The 15,607-nt window shown below is 40.9% G+C and overlaps 1 protein-coding gene across 1 annotated transcript; it reads left to right on the plus strand.

Moving 5' to 3' along the window:
- The first annotated feature begins 5,445 nt into the window (after positions 1–5,445).
- On the plus strand, positions 5,446–14,977 carry LOC134609505 (uncharacterized). The gene is made up of 5 exons (XM_063453164.1): positions 5,446–6,556; positions 7,235–7,837; positions 10,772–10,812; positions 12,533–13,685; positions 14,364–14,977. The coding sequence occupies exons 1-5, from the start codon at positions 5,446–5,448 to the stop codon at positions 14,975–14,977; spliced, it is 3,522 nt and encodes a 1,173-aa protein (XP_063309234.1).
- Positions 14,978–15,607: the final 630 nt, after the last annotated feature.

Below are 15,607 nucleotides of genomic sequence, written 5' to 3' on the forward strand. Positions count from 1 at the left end.
GTGAAAAAAAAATATTTATTTTAAATGTAAAGCTTAACCAATTGTTAAAACAGATATGAGTGGTGGCACTGGGCAAGTAGGCACAGTATCCAATGTGAACCTTACACAGAAGCTGGCAGGCAGGCAACTGCTCTTCTATTACAGTGGAAACAAAATTTCGGTTGTAAAAGCACGCTATAGAGACACAAGATATGAGTGGCAACTGTCAAAGCACGCTGGCACAGGTCTGCAGAGCACACGCTGAAGTAGGCCTGACACCCAGACGCTTGCAGACAACTAACTGCTCTTCTATTACAGTGAAAAAAAAATATTTATTTTAAATGTAAAGCTTAACCAATTGTTAAAACAGATATGAGTGGTGGCACTGGGCAAGTAGGCACAGTATCCAATGTGAACCTCACACAGAAGCTGGCAGGCAGGCAACTGCTCTTCTATTACAGTGGAAACAAAATTTTGGTTGTAAAAGCACCCTATAGAGACACCAGATATGAGTGGCAACTGTCAAAGTACGCTGGCAGGGTTGTGCAGGGCACACGCTGAAGGAAGGCCTGACAGAGCCGCTTGAAGGACACTGACTGTCTGCTATTAGCTTACACTGGAAACCTTTTTTCTTTGTAAAAGCACGCTAAAGAGACACCAGATATGATTGGCAACTGTCAAAGCACGCTGGCACAGGTCTGCAGAGCACACGCTGAAGTAGGCCTGACACCCAGATGCTTGCAGACAACTAACTGATCTTCTATTACAGTGAAAAAAAAATGATTTCTTTAAAATCTAAAGCTTAAGCTATTGTTAAAACAGATATGAGTGGTGGCACTGACTGTGCAAATGGGCAAGGCATCCAACCTGACACAGAAGCTGGCAGGCAGGCAACTGCTCTTCTATTACAGTGAAATTTTTTTATTTATTTTAAATCTAAAGCTTAACCAATTGTTAAAACAGATATGAGTGGTGGCACTGGGCAAGTGGGCACAGTATCCAATGTGAACCTCACACAGAAGCTGGCAGGCAGGCAACTGCTCTTCTATTACAGTGAAAAAAAAATATTTATTTTAAATGTAAAGCTTAACCTATTGTTAAAACAGATATGAGTGGTGGCACTGGGCAAGTAGGCACAGTATCCAATGTGAACCTCACACAGAAGCTGGCAGGCAGGCACCTGCAATTACATTACACAGGAAAAAAAAAAAAGAAAAAAGCAGCCTGATGTTATAGCCCTAAAAAGGGCTTTTTGGGGTGCTGTCCTTACAGCAGAGATCAGATGAGTCCTTCAGGATTGTAGTGGACACTGAATACCCTAGCCTAGCTATCAATTTCCCTATCTAATCAGCAGCAGCTAAACTTTCCCTCCTCTCACTAAGCATGCATCTTCCGAATGAATCGAAAATGGATGCTGGGAGGGAGGTTGGAGGGTGTGGAAGGGAGGGAGTGCTGCTGATTGGCTGGAATGTGTCTGCTGACCGAGAGGCACAGGGTCAAAGTTTGCCCAATGATGACGAATAGGGGGCGGATCGAACTGCGCATGTGTCCGCCCGCCGCGGCGAACGCGAACACGCTAATTTCGCCGGGGACTGTTCGCCGGCGGACAGTTCGGTACATCAATACTCTGGTGGTCTGCTGAACGGAACAGCGCTTCTCACTCCCCACATTCTGGAACCAGGACATCCAAGCGGTCCAGCCTTCAGCTAGCTTTGAGGTAACCGTAACAAACATTTATTCCTCACATGCAGTCTCAACAGTGCTGTTCTTTTTGATCCTCTGAAACTGTCCATATGGGACATTATTCAACTATGGAGGGTAGTGGCAGCTTGATTTTAAAATAAAGTGGTTCACATCTACACTTTGAAAAAAGTTTTGATTTAGGACTCTTTTCATTTACATATAAAACCAAATCTATATTAGTAAACTATACTCATGTGTAAAAGAAAGGTTAAAATCATTCTTGTTGATATATGACAGAAAATTAAGCAATTCTGACTTCTTTCCCTCCTAAATAAAAAGCAGTCATCTATATAACGCTTGTATAGGATTAGGTTCACTGCCCAGGGATGCCCTTTTCATACAAAATGGTTCTCCCAATAAGCCATGAAAATATTGGCCACTGGGCGCAAACCTAGTAGTTTGTAAGCATACTTAACCTTTGTACCAGAAGAAGTTATTAGTGAGGATAAAATTAATACACTCTACTAAGAATTCTACCTGTTCCAAAGACATGTAGGGATCTTCATATAAAGTGTGTCTAATCACCTTCAAACGTAAATGTTGTTGTATTACAGTATACAGTGATGTCACATCACAAGTCACCAACCATAAATTGGTTTTCCACCCTTTACCTTCCACCAGTTTCAACAGATCGCCACTATCTTTCAAGTAGGATCTTGATAATTTTACAATGGGTTGTAATAGAAGATCAATATATTGCAACAAATTTGAGGTTAGGGAACCTATCCCAGAACTGAATGGTCTTCCAGTAGGTTTAGTTAGATTCGTATGAATCTTGGAGAGAAAATAAAAGACAGGTTTTCTCAGGTATGTAATTGCTACAAAATCTGACTCTGTTTTAGTTAAAATTCACAAGATTCTACCCCTGTCCAAAAGTGCAAATACACATTTTTGGGTCTCCACTATGGGATCCCCTCACAGTGGTTTGTATGTTTGTCCATTGTGACAAAAGTAACCTCGTCACTGGTTCATGGAGGGCCCTGCTGGCCAGCCTCTTGCCTCAGGACTATGGCAATATACCTTGCCCAATGCACTTTAAAAGGCTCTGTTCATGTGATTTTGTAACAGAATTAGAGAAAGGACGGTGTGGTACAGGCGCTTACAAAGATATTTAAATACAATGACGCTGCAACACTCTCACCCACCTTACATATAAAATACCAAAGAAACAGGAAGAAGAGTCAAAAGCAATTCACCTTAAACGCTCCACTCTTAAGGTGAATTGCTTTTGGCTCTTCTTCCTGTTTCTTTGGTATTTTATATGTACTTTTGTACTCGAGACAGAGAGACCGACTGTTGGCACTAATTCTCTGGAACTGTTTTGGGCATGGGACCATGTGCACGGTCGGTCAAAAATAAGACTTCCAGGAAATTCCTGAACCCCTGAACTGATCTGGGTGATTTTTGTATATATATATATATATATATATATATATATATATATATATATATATATACATAGGGTGGATCCTATTAAGGGAAGAGATGACACAACAAAGTGCAAGACTGTGTGTTTACAGTATTTGAATATAAGACAAGTGGCCACTCACAAAGATACAATGTTAATGTGCCTTCAGTGTATGTACAGGTGCAGGTCTGTCGAAGAATCAGGAATATTGGTCCCTCCAAGTAGTATAATAAAACAATAAAGTATCCAGTTAGCAGGCAATTCGAATAAAAAGTATAAAAATTTATTTATTAACTCACATAGAAGTTGACAGGTATCAGCATAAAAAAAGTCGTCCTACGCGTTTCATCCCATTTATGGACTTACTCAGGGACAATTAATCAATCATAAAGTGCATATACACAAACACCCCCCCCCCCATAAGTATTTAAATATCTTCCTTCCTGATTGTAGATCTCCTTCAATAGGCTCCTTACACTCCACTCATGTGTTCTCGATCTTCTCCTCTTCAGCTTCCTCGTGTCATCTCGTGGTTACGCCTTGCGTTCCACGTGTGCGTTCCACTGTGTAAGTCCAAAACTTCCGGTATGTGGAGTTGCGTATCAGTTGCGATCCACTCTACGGTCTTTTGGTAGTTCCAAGTTGATATGGTCAGACACATGTTAAGAAAAAATATGAATTGAGAAAATGAACAATGTGTAATAAAAAAAATGATGTAATAAAATAATAAAAATTTATTTTTATTTATATTTTTATTTTATTTTTTATTACATAATTTTTTATTACACATTTTTCATTTTCTCAATTCATATTTTTTCTTAACATGTGTCTGACCATATCAACTTGTGTCCATTTCCCATTTTCCATTATTATTATCATTACCATCATCATGACTAATATATTCTCTATAATGGATATGTAACTCTATGGGACATATTCTCAGCTTTTCATCTGGATACTAACACATTAAAAACTGTGACATGTTACATGTCCAGCAGGACTTGGAAGATGAACATATTTTTATCATTCAAGAAGAGAAACATAAAACATAATATATAAAAATTGTATAATTTGCATATTCCAGATGAGAAGGGGAGATGTGTAGTATAAACAAAGGATTTTAGATTGTTTAAGAGTAATGTTTCATAAATACTCTTTTTATACATTATTTACTTTTTTGATAAAGTTGTCTTAGAACATGCATTTATGCAATATATCCTTACACCACCCCTCTCTTTTCATAATCTACGTCTCTTTTATGGACTTTGCGCATGTCTGGAGGTGGAACTACCGAAAGACCGTAGAGTGGAATGCAAGTGATACGCAACTCCACATACTGGAAGTTCCAGACTTACACAGTGGAAAGCACACGTGGAATGCAAGGCGTAACCACGAGATGAAGCGAGGAAGCTGAAAACCCGGAAGGGAAGAGGAGAAGATCGAGAACACCTGAGTGGAGAGTAAGGAGCCTATTGAAGGAGATCTACAATCAGGAAGGAAGATATTTAAGGACTTATGAGGGGGGGCGGGGTGTTTGTGTATATGCACTTTATGATTGATTACATATAAGACCAGTGGTGGCTGCCATTAAACAGAATGCTTTACCCCTTCATGAAGTCTTGGCTCATGTTTGGGGGATTGGAGAACTACACTCTGGGGATTGCTATAATCAATATACTCCCCTGAGTATAATCACTAGCTCTTCTAAGAGCTGTTCCTGCTACGCTCTGTGGACTAGGAGAGGCCTACTCACTGGAAGCTGGATCCTGGTCTTGGGTCCAGGGTGGGTGAAGGATGGCGAGACCCCAAACCAAGCTGCGGCGGTTCGTGGGGTTTACGGTGGTTATGGTGTTCCAATACAGTAGTTATGGTGCTTGCAAGTTCTAGGAAGCAGCGATTGACAGAGGTACCCAGTCAGGGTGCCAGGTGGTCCGTCACATTTATCATTTAGTATTCTTTAGCATTTCCCCTCATAGTATGCATAGCTCATAATTACAATCCCCCCTCCCTTATTTGCAGGTTTTATAATCACTTCTTTATTTTTGTTTAAATCTTCCAATGCTCTTTTTTCTTATATAGTTAGATTATAATCTTTAGATGGAAGTGTTTTTGGGACTTATTACCAGTCCTGTCTGAGTTGGAGTTTGGACAGGAGAGGCAGAGTTTGAGAAATGATTTACTTGTTATCTCATTGAATCTTCTTTCTCTAAAAAACACAATAAACTGGAATCCAGAGTCCATGAAACGCGCCCAGTTTATTTTTTTCATCAAAGAAAAATAACTTTAATTCTCATTTCCTGTTGCTGCTTTCAGTGATGGCGTTTGCTGATATGAGAGACGAGCTGACCTGCTCAATCTGCACGGACATTTATACCGATCCTGTAACCCTGCCATGTGGACATAGCTTCTGCCAGGTCTGTATCACAAGAACATGGGAGAACCAGGAGGAGAGAGAATATTCCTGTCCTGAATGCAGACACAGACTTAGGATAAGACCTGAGCTTCAAAGAAACCTGAGAATGTGTAACTTGGCAAAGAGTTTCCGATCTACTTACCTAGAGCTAGAGGAGGTTGGGATCTCCTGTACTTACTGTGTTCACTTTCCTGTACCTGCTGCTAAAACATGTCTGCTGTGTGAAGCTTTTCTGTGTGAAACCCACCTGGGGGTCCACAACAAGTCAGCAGAACATGTCCTAACTAAACCCACCACATCACTGGGGAACAGAAAATGCTCAGTCCACAAGAAGGTCCTGGAATTTTACTGCTCTGAGGATTCTGTCTGTATCTGTGTGTCCTGCAGGCTGGATGGAGAGCACAATGGACACCAGGTGGAAACTCTGACTGAGGCCTCTGAGAAGAAGAAGGAAAAACTGAGACATATTCTGGAGAAACTGACCTCAAAGAGAGAGGAGGCTAATAAAAGAGTCCAGAGCCTGCAGGAGCTCAGGAGAGAAGTTCAAGAAAAAGCATCTTTGGTAACAGAGGAAGTCACTGCGCTGATTAGGGACATCAGGGAACAGCTGGAAGCCCTAGAGAAGCAACTTCTGAGTGAGATCTCCAGACATGAAGAGCAGGTCTCACTCCAAGTCTCAGATCTAATCCTACAGCTTGAAATAAAGAAGGAGGATCTGTCCAGGAAGATGGGTCACATTGAGGAGCTGTGTAACATGACGGACCCATTAACTGTCTTACAAGAACAGGAATCTGACAGCACTGACTATTATAATACTGAGGAGAGAGATAATGAGGACAGAGAAGGTGATGATAAAAAGGTCCATGCTGTAGGGAATCTGGATGTGGATCTGATCTCAGTGACCTTAAACTCAGGCTTAGCTGGAATTGTGACCAGAGTAAAGAAACTGCACCTTGTACCAGAAGATTCAGACACATTACTGGTTGCAAACACTGCTTCAGACATGTTAGTGTGTGTAAACATGGCTTCAGACATTATACCGGGTGTAAACACAGATTCCGACATGTTACCGGGTGTAAACATGGATTCCGACATGTTACCGTGTGTAAACACGGATTCCGACATGTTACCGTGTGTAAACACGGATTCCGACATGTTACCGGGTGTAAACACGGATTCCGACATGTTACCGGATGTAAACACGGCTTCAGACATGTTACCGGATGTAAACATGGATTCCAACAGGTTACCGGATGTAAACACGGCTTCAGACGTGTTACTGGGTGTAAACACGGATTCCGACATGTTACCGGGTGTAAACACGGATTCCGACATGTTACCGGGTGTAAACATGGATTCCAACAGGTTACCGGATGTAAACACGGCTTCAGACGTGTTACTGGGTGTAAACACGGATTCCGACATGTTACCGGATGTAAACATGGATTCCAACAGGTTACCGGATGTAAACACGGATTCAGACATGTTACTGGGTGTAAACACGGATTCTGACATGTTACCGGGTGTAAACACAGATTCCGACATGTTACCGGGTGTAAACATGGATTCCAACAGGTTACCGGATGTAAACACGGATTCCGACATGTTACCGGGTGTAAACACGGATTCCGACATGTTACCGGGTGTAAACACGGATTCCGACATGTTACCGGATGTAAACACGGCTTCAGATGTGTTATTGGGTGTAAACACGGATTCCGACATTATACTGGGTGTAAACATGACTTCAGACATGTTACTGGGTGTAAACAGGACTTCAGACATGTTACTGGATGTTAGCACGGCTGCTAATAATGTAGCTGTATCAAGTGATATGAAAACTGTATCCAGGTCAGATATAAAGCAGAGTCACCCAGAAACACCAGAGAGATTTCAGTATAATCAGGTTTTAAGCTCCAGGAGTTTCTCCTCAGGGCGACATTACTGGGAAGTGGAGTGTGGTAAATCATGGGGTTGGGTGGTAGGGATGGCCTATCGCAGTATAGAAAAGAAAGGAGATCAGTCAGTGATTGGACATAATAACAAGTCCTGGGGTTTGGTGAGGTGGGATAATCATCAGTATTATGTGAGACATAACTGTAAAGGAATAAATTTACCTCACTACACTTCCTGTCAGAAATTGCGGATATATCTGGACTACGAGGCTGGGCGGCTGTCCTTTTATGAGCTGTGTGACCCCATCAGACACTTACACACCTTCACTGCCACCTTCACTGAGCCGCTTCATGCTATATTCAGGGTATATGGGGGTAATGCCTGGCTGAGAATTTCATGTATTGAATGATTTATTAAATAGTAAAACTGAGACAATAGAGAGGATGTGTTACCTGGTTTTAAAAATGCAGTTTTATCTTAATTGGTAGATTAAATCAATCTATATAAAAATGTTATAAAAAGTCATCATTATCAGCCTGAGAACAATATACAGAGCATTAAGGAAACCAGAATATTTACTGCTAAAGTTTTCATATAATGATGGGAAATTATTGATGCCAAATGATATTCAATATTACTCCATAGCTCAATATTCATCAGCTTGTGTCTATGTGTCTGTTTGTTTATGTAAATGTGTGTCTGTATCTGTAAATGTGTGTGTGTTTATGTATATGTGTATATCAATAGTCATATTGCAGTCAGGGCCAGTGCATCCAAAAGGCCTGGTGGGCGCAAGATCCATTTGATCAGCAGGAAGGAAACGCACAGCACAACACTCCCCCTGCTGCAAGTCACTCCATGCAGCTTGGACGTGTGGACCGCAGTAGAGGATTTTCTGTATCTTCTACCCGGTCTAACAGGGTAGCAGATACAGAAGTTCCTCTACCACGTTCTGCTTGGCCACTCTACACAGGGAGTTAAGAAGGCATACCAGGAAGAGAGGGGACTGCTAAGGGATGGGGAGAGAAAGAAGCACATAAAGGGGCTGGAGGCGGGCAGAGAAACGCACAAAGGGTCTGGAGAAAGGGAAAAAGAGATACATAGAAGGACTGGGGTAGCGAGGAAGAGTCGCACAAATGTGTTGGAAGTACACACAAAGGGGGTTAAGAGACACACAAGGGGGGTTGTAAGAGATATACACATATAGTTACATAGTTACATAGCTGAAAAGAGACTTGCATCCATCAAGTTCAGCCTTCCTCACATTTGTTTTTTGCTGTTGATACAAAAGAAGGCAAAAAAAAAACAAAAACAAAAACAAACAGTTTGAAGCACTTCCAATTTTGCAACAAGCTAGGAAAAAAATTCCTTCTTGACCCCATAATGGCAGTCAGATTTATCCTTGGATCAAGCAGTTATTACCCCACATTGAAAGATTATATCCTTGAATATTCTGTTTTTGCAAGTATGCATCTACTAGCTGTTTGAACATCTGTATGGACTCTGATAAAACCACTTCTTCAGGCAGAGAATTCCACATCCTTATTACTCTTACAGTAAAAAAAACCTTTCCTTTGCCTTATACTAAATCTTCTTTCTTTCAGTCTAAACGCATGGCCTCGTGTCCCATGTAAAGTCCGGTTTGTGAATAGATTTCCACACAATGGTTTGTATTGGCCCCGAATATATTTGTATAATGTTATCATATCCCCTCTCAGGCGACGTTTTTCTAAACTAAATAGGTTTAAATTTGCTAACCTTTCTTCATAGCTGATATGTTCCATTCCTTTTATTCATTTTGTAGCCCGCCTCTGCACTTTTTCTAGTGCCATAATATCCTTCGTTAGAACAGGTGCCCAAAATTGCACAGCATATTCAATATGTGGTCTTACCAGTGATTTATAAAGAGGCAAAATGATATTCTCGTCCCGAGAATGAATGCCCTATTTCATGCATGACAATACCTTACTAGCCTTAGCCACTGCTGATTGACATTGCACATTGTTGCATAGTTTGTTGTCTATAACAATTCCCAAGTCCTTTTCGTATGTTGTTATCCCTAATTCGCTTCCATTAAGTGTATACGTTGCTTGTGTATTCTTTACGCCGAAGTGCATAACTTTGCATTTTTCAACATAAAATTTCATCTGCCATTTGAGTGCCCAGTCCTCCAGTCTATCTAAATCCCTCTGCAGCAAAGTAATATCTTGCTCACATTGTATTATTTTACAAAGTTTTGTGTCATCTGCAAACACTGAAACATGACTTTCAATGCTGTCTTCAAGATCAGTTATAAACATGTTAAATAGAAGGGGTCCCAGAACAGACCCATGAGGGACACCACTTGCCAGTTTTGTCCAGCTTTAAAATTTACAATTAACAACAACTCTTTGTACTCTGTTTTTAAGCCAATGTTCTACCCAAGAACAAGCATTTTCATCTATACTGATTTCCTTAAAGGAACACTATAGTCACCTAAATTACTTTAGCTAAATAAAGCAGTTTTAGTGTATAGATCATTCCCCTGCAATTTCACTGCTCAATTCACTGTCATTTAGGAGTTAAATCACTTTGTTTCTGTTTATGCAGCCCTAGCCACACCTGCCCTGGCTATGATTGACAGAGCCTGCATGAAAAAAAAAACTGGTTTCACTTTCAAACAGATGTAATTTACCTTAAATAATTGTATCTCAATCTCTAAATTGAACTTTAATCACATACAGGAGGCTCTTGCAGGGTCTAGCAAGCTATTAACAGGAAATCCAGGAACAGGACTTCCAGGAAATTCCTGAACCCCTGAACTGATCTGGGTGATTTTTGTATATATATATATATATATATATATATATATATATATATATATATATACATAGGGTGGATCCTATTAAGGGAAGAGATGACACAACAAAGTGCAAGACTGTGTGTTTACAGTATTTGAATATAAGACAAGTGGCCACTCACAAAGATACAATGTTAATGTGCCTTCAGTGTATGTACAGGTGCAGGTCTGTCGAAGAATCAGGAATATTGGTCCCTCCAAGTAGTATAATAAAACAATAAAGTATCCAGTTAGCAGGCAATTCGAATAAAAAGTATAAAAATTTATTTATTAACTCACATAGAAGTTGACAGGTATCAGCATAAAAAAAGTCGTCCTACGCGTTTCATCCCATTTATGGACTTACTCAGGGACAATTAATCAATCATAAAGTGCATATACACAAACACCCCCCCCCCCCATAAGTATTTAAATATCTTCCTTCCTGATTGTAGATCTCCTTCAATAGGCTCCTTACACTCCACTCATGTGTTCTCGATCTTCTCCTCTTCAGCTTCCTCGTGTCATCTCGTGGTTACGCCTTGCGTTCCACGTGTGCGTTCCACTGTGTAAGTCCAAAACTTCCGGTATGTGGAGTTGCGTATCAGTTGCGATCCACTCTACGGTCTTTTGGTAGTTCCAAGTTGATATGGTCAGACACATGTTAAGAAAAAATATGAATTGAGAAAATGAACAATGTGTAATAAAAAAAATGATGTAATAAAATAATAAAAATTTATTTTTATTTATATTTTTATTTTATTTTTTATTACATAATTTTTTATTACACATTTTTCATTTTCTCAATTCATATTTTTTCTTAACATGTGTCTGACCATATCAACTTGTGTCCATTTCCCATTTTCCATTATTATTATCATTACCATCATCATGACTAATATATTCTCTATAATGGATATGTAACTCTAGGGGACATATTCTCAGCTTTTCATCTGGATACTAACACATTAAAAACTGTGACATGTTACATGTCCAGCAGGACTTGGAAGATGAACATATTTTTATCATTCAAGAAGAGAAACATAAAACATAATATATAAAAATTGTATAATTTGCATATTCCAGATGAGAAGGGGAGATGTGTAGTATAAACAAAGGATTTTAGATTGTTTAAGAGTAATGTTTCATAAATACTCTTTTTATACATTATTTACTTTTTTGATAAAGTTGTCTTAGAACATGCATTTATGCAATATATCCTTACACCACCCCTCTCTTTTCATAATCTACGTCTCTTTTATGGACTTTGCGCATGTCTGGAGGTGGAACTACCGAAAGACCGTAGAGTGGAATGCAAGTGATACGCAACTCCACATACTGGAAGTTCCAGACTTACACAGTGGAAAGCACACGTGGAATGCAAGGCGTAACCACGAGATGAAGCGAGGAAGCTGAAAACCCGGAAGGGAAGAGGAGAAGATCGAGAACACCTGAGTGGAGAGTAAGGAGCCTATTGAAGGAGATCTACAATCAGGAAGGAAGATATTTAAGGACTTATGAGGGGGGGCGGGGTGTTTGTGTATATGCACTTTATGATTGATTACATATAAGACCAGTGGTGGCTGCCATTAAACAGAATGCTTTACCCCTTCATGAAGTCTTGGCTCATGTTTGGGGGATTGGAGAACTACACTCTGGGGATTGCTATAATCAATATACTCCCCTGAGTATAATCACTAGCTCTTCTAAGAGCTGTTCCTGCTACGCTCTGTGGACTAGGAGAGGCCTACTCACTGGAAGCTGGATCCTGGTCTTGGGTCCAGGGTGGGTGAAGGATGGCGAGACCCCAAACCAAGCTGCGGCGGTTCGTGGGGTTTACGGTGGTTATGGTGTTCCAATACAGTAGTTATGGTGCTTGCAAGTTCTAGGAAGCAGCGATTGACAGAGGTACCCAGTCAGGGTGCCAGGTGGTCCGTCACATTTATCATTTAGTATTCTTTAGCATTTCCCCTCATAGTATGCATAGCTCATAATTACAATCCCCCCTCCCTTATTTGCAGGTTTTATAATCACTTCTTTATTTTTGTTTAAATCTTCCAATGCTCTTTTTTCTTATATAGTTAGATTATAATCTTTAGATGGAAGTGTTTTTGGGACTTATTACCAGTCCTGTCTGAGTTGGAGTTTGGACAGGAGAGGCAGAGTTTGAGAAATGATTTACTTGTTATCTCATTGAATCTTCTTTCTCTAAAAAACACAATAAACTGGAATCCAGAGTCCATGAAACGCGCCCAGTTTATTTTTTTCATCAAAGAAAAATAACTTTAATTCTCATTTCCTGTTGCTGCTTTCAGTGATGGCGTTTGCTGATATGAGAGACGAGCTGACCTGCTCAATCTGCACGGACATTTATACCGATCCTGTAACCCTGCCATGTGGACATAGCTTCTGCCAGGTCTGTATCACAAGAACATGGGAGAACCAGGAGGAGAGAGAATATTCCTGTCCTGAATGCAGACACAGACTTAGGATAAGACCTGAGCTTCAAAGAAACCTGAGAATGTGTAACTTGGCAAAGAGTTTCCGATCTACTTACCTAGAGCTAGAGGAGGTTGGGATCTCCTGTACTTACTGTGTTCACTTTCCTGTACCTGCTGCTAAAACATGTCTGCTGTGTGAAGCTTTTCTGTGTGAAACCCACCTGGGGGTCCACAACAAGTCAGCAGAACATGTCCTAACTAAACCCACCACATCACTGGGGAACAGAAAATGCTCAGTCCACAAGAAGGTCCTGGAATTTTACTGCTCTGAGGATTCTGTCTGTATCTGTGTGTCCTGCAGGCTGGATGGAGAGCACAATGGACACCAGGTGGAAACTCTGACTGAGGCCTCTGAGAAGAAGAAGGAAAAACTGAGACATATTCTGGAGAAACTGACCTCAAAGAGAGAGGAGGCTAATAAAAGAGTCCAGAGCCTGCAGGAGCTCAGGAGAGAAGTTCAAGAAAAAGCATCTTTGGTAACAGAGGAAGTCACTGCGCTGATTAGGGACATCAGGGAACAGCTGGAAGCCCTAGAGAAGCAACTTCTGAGTGAGATCTCCAGACATGAAGAGCAGGTCTCACTCCAAGTCTCAGATCTAATCCTACAGCTTGAAATAAAGAAGGAGGATCTGTCCAGGAAGATGGGTCACATTGAGGAGCTGTGTAACATGACGGACCCATTAACTGTCTTACAAGAACAGGAATCTGACAGCACTGACTATTATAATACTGAGGAGAGAGATAATGAGGACAGAGAAGGTGATGATAAAAAGGTCCATGCTGTAGGGAATCTGGATGTGGATCTGATCTCAGTGACCTTAAACTCAGGCTTAGCTGGAATTGTGACCAGAGTAAAGAAACTGCACCTTGTACCAGAAGATTCAGACACATTACTGGTTGCAAACACTGCTTCAGACATGTTAGTGTGTGTAAACATGGCTTCAGACATTATACCGGGTGTAAACACAGATTCCGACATGTTACCGGGTGTAAACATGGATTCCGACATGTTACCGTGTGTAAACACGGATTCCGACATGTTACCGTGTGTAAACACGGATTCCGACATGTTACCGGGTGTAAACACGGATTCCGACATGTTACCGGATGTAAACACGGCTTCAGACATGTTACCGGATGTAAACATGGATTCCAACAGGTTACCGGATGTAAACACGGCTTCAGACGTGTTACTGGGTGTAAACACGGATTCCGACATGTTACCGGGTTTAAACACGGATTCCGACATGTTACCGGGTGTAAACATGGATTCCAACAGGTTACCGGATGTAAACACGGCTTCAGACGTGTTACTGGGTGTAAACACGGATTCCGACATGTTACCGGATGTAAACATGGATTCCAACAGGTTACCGGATGTAAACACGGATTCAGACATGTTACTGGGTGTAAACACGGATTCTGACATGTTACCGGGTGTAAACACAGATTCCGACATGTTACCGGGTGTAAACATGGATTCCAACAGGTTACCGGATGTAAACACGGATTCCGACATGTTACCGGGTGTAAACACGGATTCCGACATGTTACCGGGTGTAAACACGGATTCCGACATGTTACCGGATGTAAACACGGCTTCAGATGTGTTATTGGGTGTAAACACGGATTCCGACATTATACTGGGTGTAAACATGACTTCAGACATGTTACTGGGTGTAAACAGGACTTCAGACATGTTACTGGATGTTAGCACGGCTGCTAATAATGTAGCTGTATCAAGTGATATGAAAACTGTATCCAGGTCAGATATAAAGCAGAGTCGCCCAGAAACACCAGAGAGATTTCAGTATAATCAGGTTTTAAGCTCCAGGAGTTTCTCCTCAGGGCGACATTACTGGGAAGTGGAGTGTGGTAAATCATGGGGTTGGGTGGTAGGGATGGCCTATCGCAGTATAGAAAAGAAAGGAGATCAGTCAGTGATTGGACATAATAACAAGTCCTGGGGTTTGGTGAGGTGGGATAATCATCAGTATTATGTGAGACATAACTGTAAAGGAATAAATTTACCTCACTACACTTCCTGTCAGAAATTGCGGATATATCTGGACTACGAGGCTGGGCGGCTGTCCTTTTATGAGCTGTGTGACCCCATCAGACACTTACACACCTTCACTGCCACCTTCACTGAGCCGCTTCATGCTATATTCAGGGTATATGGGGGTAATGCCTGGCTGAGAATTTCATGTATTGAATGATTTATTAAATAGTAAAACTGAGACAATAGAGAGGATGTGTTACCTGGTTTTAAAAATGCAGTTTTATCTTAATTGGTAGATTAAATCAATCTATATAAAAATGTTATAAAAAGTCATCATTATCAGCCTGAGAACAATATACAGAGCATTAAGGAAACCAGAATATTTACTGCTAAAGTTTTCATATAATGATGGGAAATTATTGATGCCAAATGATATTCAATATTACTCCATAGCTCAATATTCATCAGCTTGTGTCTATGTGTCTGTTTGTTTATGTAAATGTGTGTCTGTATCTGTAAATGTGTGTGTGTTTATGTATATGTGTATATCAATAGTCATATTGCAGTCAGGGCCAGTGCATCCAAAAGGCCTGGTGGGCGCAAGATCCATTTGATCAGCAGGAAGGAAACGCACAGCACAACACTCCCCCTGCTGCAAGTCACTCCATGCAGCTTGGACGTGTGGACCGCAGTAGAGGATTTTCTGTATCTTCTACCCGGTCTAACAGGGTAGCAGATACAGAAGTTCCTCTACCACGTTCTGCTTGGCCACTCTACACAGGGAGTTAAGAAGGCATACCAGGAAGAGAGGGGACTGCTAAGGGATGGGGAGAGAAAGAAGCACATA

This window comes from Pelobates fuscus, chromosome 4 (assembly GCF_036172605.1).
Source record: "Pelobates fuscus isolate aPelFus1 chromosome 4, aPelFus1.pri, whole genome shotgun sequence".
Taxonomy (NCBI): Eukaryota; Metazoa; Chordata; class Amphibia; order Anura; family Pelobatidae; genus Pelobates; species Pelobates fuscus.